The sequence below is a fragment of the Paralichthys olivaceus genome, chromosome 2, assembly GCF_024713975.1.
Source record: "Paralichthys olivaceus isolate ysfri-2021 chromosome 2, ASM2471397v2, whole genome shotgun sequence".
NCBI lineage: Eukaryota > Metazoa > Chordata > Actinopteri > Pleuronectiformes > Paralichthyidae > Paralichthys > Paralichthys olivaceus.
Genome location: NC_091094.1, coordinates 16,017,869 through 16,025,513, shown reverse-complemented (window position 1 = coordinate 16,025,513; position 7,645 = coordinate 16,017,869). Strand labels below are relative to the sequence as shown.

Genomic DNA, 7,645 nt, shown 5'->3' with positions numbered 1-7,645 from the left:
GTCTCCTCATCAAGTTCTTTACAGATCGACCCAGCTCTGTTTGCTCAACCCTTCAGAACCAACGAGCACAGAAACCAACCTGTCACAAACACCATCCACTCGGAGGCAGGGGCGGAAGTCAGCGGCTGTGACGTGGCCGCAAGTGCAACGCTTTCACTTTCACTTAACAGGAAACAGCTTCGTGCGCAGCAGTAAGTCCAGCCAGGGTGAGTCTCATGTAACTTACGTACACTGTTAAATACGTTCTAATTTCACACACCGCGACACGACAACATGTCAGGTGGAGTAAAGAGTAAAGTTTGAAGTTAGTCGAGAATCTGTAGGTGTCTGCTTCCATCTGTTCTAATCGAAAGCTTCAAACATAAAGTCAACATGTCCAGAGTAAAGGATTCTTTATCTGTGAATGCACCATAAGCGTTGATATGATGTGTTAACACGACCTCACCAGCTGGTCCCTGTGTGCTCCAGGAAGAAGACTGTCAACATGTCAGCCGCCGACACTGAGGAGCTCATGGATACAGTGAGTTTGAAGTCTGCGATCTAACACTGAGGATAGTTAGAGGAGCTCTGCTGACACCACACAGTGACTATTCACACTGATCCTCTCTGTTTACATCTGCTTTAACTGTCTATTCTCTCATTGCTTTTTTGGATTATGTCCTGTTCTCCCTCTTATTTGGTGCAGAGTGAATACGTGAAAGTTCCAGGACCTGCTGATGTGGTGGGTGTGCTTCTTTTTAGTTGTCAGACTGTGTGTACTAATGTGTGTGATAACAGAGTTCTAGATGGTGCAACTTAAAAATAGTGAAATAAATGTTTTAATACGATGTCAGCAGTCATAAAAAAATAACCAAAATGAGGGGGATAGACAATCCAGGTGGGGCTGCAGCAGGCCTGTGTGTGTAAGTGAAAGTGAAATCATGAGAGTACATGTTTGTAGGATACATTATTACCACTAGTCCCAAAATAAGTACAGCCTGCGATCACATTGCATGAAGCAACAGACTGTAATTGCATGAAGCAATGTTTAAAGTTCTATTTTTCAGAATTAACAATGTAGAAAAGATGTGAATTTATGTTGACATGTAAAAAAAAAAGTTGAATTTCTTAATTCACACTATATATTTGGCTGTATTTGTGTTTTTCTCTAGTTTTTATAGTGAAGTTTATAGATAAGCTGTAAAATGTAAGACTCTTCTTTGTCATAACAATTTGATGATGACTTATTTGGAACCATTGCCAATTTTTTCAGCGGACCAATTTTTATCAGAATTTTTTAGTCTCTAGTATCAGTATCAACTTCGGCCTCCAAAATCCATATCGTTCAGGCTGTACATCCATAAAATACATTGCAGCATACAATTACATACACATATATAACATAAGACATCCAATATTGACTTAATATTGTACCTGATGGAGTTAAGAACAGGCATGCAAAGCAGAGTCTGACCGAATAGATTTTTTGTTTTATATATATTTTATATACAAATATATTTTGCAGTAATTCCTAATATGCTGTTATCAAATTAGTATTGTCATCTCTTCACCCCTGTCCCTTTTTTTGTGAATTAAAAAAATAAACCTATTTATTTTGCATAAAATTTGAACAAATGCATGTTCCTTTCTGAGTATATTTTTCTATAAAATTTGGGTTTTCATACAGGCAAACATAAATACAGACTCTATGCAAATAAATGACTTTTGTTTAATATGAAATTGCACAGTGATGTTCATTTTGGTTTTACAATTTTCTCTCTCTCTATATATATATGCATATATATATATATATATATAATAACTTTTTAGAGGATCTTAGAAAATATTTTGAATCATTTATGATTCTAAATATTTTCTAAAATTCTCTAAAACTGTTATTTTCCGATCTGAGGATTCTTCTTGATGATACAGTGACACTAATGATATCACGTCTTTAGGATATGATGACCGAAACACAGAGCCAAGATGAAGTTCAACAAGTTATCTTCATCAAGTGGGAGGAGGCTATTCAACCACAAAGATATAAAGTGGAACTGACCAAAGCTCTTCAGAGTTGGGCCAACAAGTATGACATTGGGGCGGACTTCGACGTTGTAAAGGCCTCTGACGATGAAGCTTCGATTAAGATAAAACCTGCTTCAGGTGCAGTATGACTGAGTTTCTAAATTCAAATTAGCTCTCACAACCAGTACTAACATTTTATATTAACTACACTTTCATGCACTTCAAGCAGCATACTTGTTGTGTTTTTTTTAAAATTCAGTTGTTTTCTTTTATCTTGTTAGGAGGCAAATTAATTTGTCTTCTTTTTCAGTTTTGACAAAGCTGCTGGAAGCTGAGGGACAAACACTGACCACCAGAAACAAGAAAATAGTCACTCTAGTGTCAGTGAGTCCTCCAGAGACAAAAGTGCCAAATAATGCTCCAATGAAACTCCCTTCACCATCTGTGCCAGACCTGCAAAATGTATGTATGTGTAGTTAAGGATGTCAAACTATTCTTTTTGACCAAAGTAACACATTGTGTTTTTATCCAGGAGCCAGGGCAACAGCAGGAACAAAGTGAGTTTAGCAGCTCAGTTGCAGCTTCTGCAGCTGAAGAGAAGACATTCACTTGTTATGTCCCAATTGGCCATTACTGGTATGTGAACCACATCTACAAGGAGAAAATCGATCGTATAGAGAAAGAGAATGGAGTCCAAATTGCCGCACAAATGACGGTAAAACTTGCACCATGCCAGAAATATGGAAACATACACAAAGCTTACGATGAGTTCCAAAACCTCATCCAGACAACCGCCACTGAATCCGAAGGCTTTAACTTCCCTCTCAAGAACATTTCTCCAGAGGCATGGGAGGACATGCTGAAAGTCCTCCAGAAAAAAGAGAACAAGGCTTTCCTTACGATGTACTCTAATGAAATAATGGTATGTGGGCCAGGCGAAAGTCAAGATGCCATCAGCAAGTCTCTCAGTACTACAATACAGAAAACCTTAACTTACTCCAAACCCTCTGTTGAAGAGCCACAGACGATTGGCATGAGCATCAACGACCCTCTCGTCTACACTGGAGTAAACATTGAAGAGAGCGTCTGGGGGCTGATGACTACCTCCTTCAATGACCAAGTAGCTAAGCTGAAAGCTAAATTTGATGTGGACTTTAAAGAATCAGGCCTCGGTCAAGGACAAGTGAATATCAAAGCTCGTTCAAGAAGATCCAAACAAAACAAATCAATGGAGAGCCATGCTGTCAGGGCTCTCCTTCGTCTGTACCAGAGAATCAGCACATCAGCCCAGGGGTTAACCAAACGCTATGGTGTCAGTGGGTTCAAGAGCTCTCCCAAGACTAATGATTATCAGCCAGAGGGGGCATCCGGTGGAGCTGTGTCGAATGGGCCGCCAGGATACAGCAGGGGCGACACTGAAGAACCCAGAGGAGGGGCAGCGGCTGCAGGAGACGACAAAGACGTAAACTGCCCCATATGCATAGATAAGTTCAACAATAAGGTCCAGCTGAAGTGTAAACATGAGTTTTGTAAGGAATGCCTGGAAGAAGCAAAGAAGAACACGGGGCCAGTCTGTCCTGTGTGTAAAGATGTCTTCGGTGTGGTAGAGGGAAACCAGCCAGATGGAAAAATGACCTGGAAGAGTAAGGTGTCATCCCTCAAAGGATTCCCACACTGTGGCACTATAGTCATCACCTATGATATTCCAAGTGGGAAACAGACGGTAAATACCTTCATTTAAATGCATTAATTTTGTCTTTTAATTGCATGATGATGATGATTTCCATTATGTCTTACTTTTATTATCTTATTCTCTCTCCTTTGCAGAAAAGACATCCCAATCCTGGGCAAACTTACACTGGTGTTAACAGAGAAGCATATCTGCCAGACAACAGCGAGGGCAGAGAAGTGCTGCACCTGTTGAAGAAAGCATTTGACCAGAAGCTCATTTTCACTGTTGGGACTTCCAGAACGACCGGGTTGGAGAACCAGGTGACCTGGAATGACATTCACCACAAAACCTCCCTGTCAGGAGGACCACAGGGGTACAGTAGTCAAATCTCTTACTTCTTCTTTTAGTGTACTCTTTCAGTGTCCAGTCTAAAGCCAGTTTTGAGACATGAACTCTGCAGAATGTCGGTCCATCTGTTTTTTTTTTTAGAGCACATCAACACCGGTGTTGGCTCTTATTACCAAAAGGTCTCTTGACGTCTTTTCTGTGTCTTCTATGTATATGGCACAGCTTTTTCATCAGTCAATATTTGTATTATTCGTTTTTTCTTTTCTTCATTTTTGAGTCATTCGGACATTGTTTGGCAGCTGGCAGGAGAAACTCCTCACGCGTTCTCACATACAGCCTCTATCCCCTTTATTCGGAGTTTAGTGCATGTCTGTAAGCAGCTTAATGAACTACTGTGAAAGAACTACTGTTTTAAACCTTGTACATTCTCTTTCCACAGGTTTGGTTATCCTGATCCTGCTTACCTGATCAGAGTGAAAGAGGAGCTGAAGGCTAAAGGCATCAAGTGAACTCTGAAGCAGATTCTTAATTTAACATGCAGGAAGTCCTTCAGAAATCCAGATGATTGATCTTTGATTTATTTGATTTTGTAAAACCAGCAATAAGTGTTATTATATTATATGCTGTTAATTGTAGTTTTTCAAATAATCATTTAGCGTTCCTTTGAGATTGAGCTTTAGATTGAATTGTTCAGTAACATGATATCTGCATGTTTTAAATATGATTTTCTTTGAAGGATAAAGAGTGTAAGAATGACACTTCAATGTATTCATTTAATTTTATATGCACAGTGCATATAATCTGATTTATTGTTCACCTAAGAGCTGATTAAAGTACTACACACCGACTCATCGCTGTATTCTTCTGTTTATCTGCACAGGATGTGAACATGATGCACAACATTCATTATTTTTCTCTATAATTTTCAAATTGTATTTACAATAAGATCTATTCTGTTAAATGCTCTGCTAAAAATTTTTTGAAAACCATTAATTTCGACATGAATGTAAATATCGACAGCACACAATCTGATATTCTACACTACAGTGTCATGAGAAATACAACAGGCTGTGAACAAAACACACTGGCTTGTTTTCTCCACAATTTTCAAAATTTTATTTATAACAATATCTGTTATTTAGTTTGTAAAGTACTCCAGCAAAAATTAAACATTATTCTCTTTACAGAAGAAAGTCTGAGCCTCCATGCATCGTGTACTATAAAAGCTATGTGTCATTTTTCATTAAAAAAAAAGGACTAATCAAAAAAAATTCTGAAAATGCATGTATGATTTTGCAAAAATGTTCTTTAGGTAAAATGATTGTACTTCTTTCTCAATTAAAGACAAAACATATACAACAGCATAAAATAACACTTGCTGACAGGTAAGCAAAATAAAAAGTTGTTATTGTAGTTACATTAACGATCGGTGTTACTGTTCTCATGCATTAAGATATGGCTGACACATTTTCTGACAGAAGCAGCATTTTTCGGGCAGAGGCTGAGTGTAAGGATGTGTCAGAGCAACCAGAATGGTAGCATTAGCAGCAGCAGAGCAGAGCATGAGAGATCAGACAGAGCTCATTTCAAAACAGATGCTGAGGACCCAATGAAAGTAATGCAAGTAAGACTAAGTCTTTACAAAACTGGTCAAACAGACTTTGATCCTCTAAAGGTAGAAAGATAAATCTACGCAAAAAGCCAGACAGACACTATCTGTGTGTTTTTGTTTTTTAACAAAGTAATGGACTGGAGGATTTGATTCTCAATCAAAGTTTTCCAACTATTTCACCATAACTGCAGCCTCCTTTTCCTTCTGGAGGGAGACCCTGGAACAAACAGCTTGTAAGTCTCAGCTATGGCCTCCCCCAGCTAACACCGCACCCATGAGAGCATCCATCCTTTCTGTCTCTTTAAACATCTGCGATCTCCATCCACCACTTTGCCTGGAATGTTTAACGTGTGACCAACTTCATCATTCTGCATAAGCGCACATCAAAGCGTTTCTCACCCTCTCGTTTCAGCAACAGGTGAGCTCCAACTGTCGTACAATGTGATTAAAAAACAAACACCTGCTTTACATCTCATGGTATAAAGCCCACAGTATACACTTTACCGTAAAACATGATATTCTGTGCAAGGAAGACAACACAATCATTTCATGAGCATTGTTCTCTGAGAAAAAAAAAAGAGTGATGTGGAAATACTGTAGTTGCCATCTGGTACTGACATTTAACATGTGCTATACACAAACGGTGCGATCACAAATCTGTCTCACCACCTCGCTGAGAAAACTCAGCCAGACAAACATATGTACCGATTTAGAAAACTTTGAGTTTTGCCTTTTCCCGCTCAAAGTCAACACAAACAAACAGTTGGCACTGGTGAAATGGAACAATGTTTTTTTCTTTTCTATACAATTCATACAAAAATAAAAAGTTAAAATTGCTTCAATGATAGCATCTTTTCTTCTGATTTCCATGTTTCCATTTCATTTTGCACAGAGGTAGTGGCTATTTAGGTAAAGGGTAAGGGACAAAGTGTAAATTAAAAATCTCTCATAGAAAATGTTACTCATTTTTGACCAGAGGAATCTCAAAAGAACAAAATATAATACTGCAATCACATACAAAAGTAGTCCTTCATTTTTGTACATTTTATACAGTGTTCACACGTTTTTATCAATTTTCTCTCACTCTTTTTTGTCAATTTTTTTGTTTCATTTTTCTTTAAAAGGCAAGAAGAGGGGTGTGTTTGGAATGGCATGATCCAGGCCGATGGACAGTCTATGACAGTGGGTCCACGAGGGGTTCCTCATCCCCACGTGATAGCAACTCCTTCTTCTCGTCTGTGCTGGCCAGAGAGTTGCGGCTGTTGTGACCCCCCATGTACAGAGTGGCATATACTGGGTTTGTGAAGTTAGTGGGCTGGAAATAATCAAAAATCATCCGTTAGTTATAGCATAAAGTGCAGGAGGTTACGGTACGTGGGTATAAAGTATATATATTTACATATATACAGGGATGGGATGTAGCAAAGTACATTTACTTCATTACTGTACTGAAGCACATTTTTCATGATTCTGTAATTTACTTTTGTAGATTTATTTTCAGGTACTTTTCATTTTTACTCCACGCTACATATCTGTTCTTTCTACTCCACTACATTTTACATTATTGCGTCACATGATTTTTATATTTTTAAAAGTAATCAACGACGAGAGGACGACTGGTCCACTGATCTAATCAGAGCAGGCAGGTAAAATTAGACCCCCCCTCCTGCAGCAGCATCACTGGTGAAGAACTTCTTTCCTAATCACTATTCCTTGACCCCCATGAAAAAGGTCACGGGGTCAAGGAAAGCTGCGAAGGAGAAGCTGTAAGAAGTTAAGAAAGGAGAACAGTGTGGAGAAAATACGATTTTATTTTCAAAATCAACTTTATTTATAACAGAAGATATGTACAGAACACACAGTACAGTGATAAGCTCACTGTTCACCTACAGTAATGGTAAAGTTTCCTGTTCAAAGCAAAATAACACCTAAGAAAATATGTTTTCAGTTTATACAGTGGGGACAGGAAGTAGCATCAAAACTGATATTATTAAAATTACAACAAAATA

General features: G+C 38.4%; 2 protein-coding genes across 3 annotated transcripts in view; one reads left to right on the top strand and one right to left on the bottom strand.

Moving 5' to 3' along the window:
- Positions 1-119: 119 nt before the first annotated feature.
- Positions 120-4,871, top strand: dtx3lb.2 (deltex E3 ubiquitin ligase 3L b, tandem duplicate 2). Its single transcript, XM_020087108.2, has 8 exons — positions 120-206; positions 469-520; positions 686-721; positions 1,938-2,142; positions 2,315-2,466; positions 2,537-3,727; positions 3,832-4,049; positions 4,464-4,871. Exons 2-8 carry the CDS (start codon positions 485-487, stop codon positions 4,531-4,533), a joined length of 1,908 nt encoding a protein of 635 aa, XP_019942667.2. The 5' UTR covers positions 120-206; positions 469-484; the 3' UTR covers positions 4,534-4,871.
- A 254-nt stretch (positions 4,872-5,125) lies between these two features.
- LOC109645270 (low-density lipoprotein receptor-related protein 1-like) overlaps positions 5,126-7,645 on the bottom strand; it is a 99,432-nt gene continuing 96,912 nt past the window's right edge. For both annotated transcript variants that reach the window (XM_069538933.1, XM_069538935.1), the window contains one exon: positions 5,126-6,951. In XM_069538933.1, coding sequence (XP_069395034.1) covers positions 6,811-6,951 — 141 coding nt within the window. In that variant the 3' untranslated portion in view covers positions 5,126-6,810. The remainder of the gene's footprint in view (positions 6,952-7,645) is intronic.

What these genes read in the sequence shown, in the direction of transcription:
- dtx3lb.2 (XM_020087108.2), top strand. Translation starts at nt 485, where the DNA reads ATGTCAGCCGCCGACACTGAGGAGCTCATGGATACA. An exon ending in TTCCAGGACCTGCTGATGTG is followed by an intron (nt 722 to 1,937) that starts GTGGGTGTGCTT and finishes TCACGTCTTTAG; the next exon opens with GATATGATGACCGAAACACA. An exon ending in TAAGATAAAACCTGCTTCAG is followed by an intron (nt 2,143 to 2,314) that starts GTGCAGTATGAC and finishes CTTCTTTTTCAG; the next exon opens with TTTTGACAAAGCTGCTGGAA.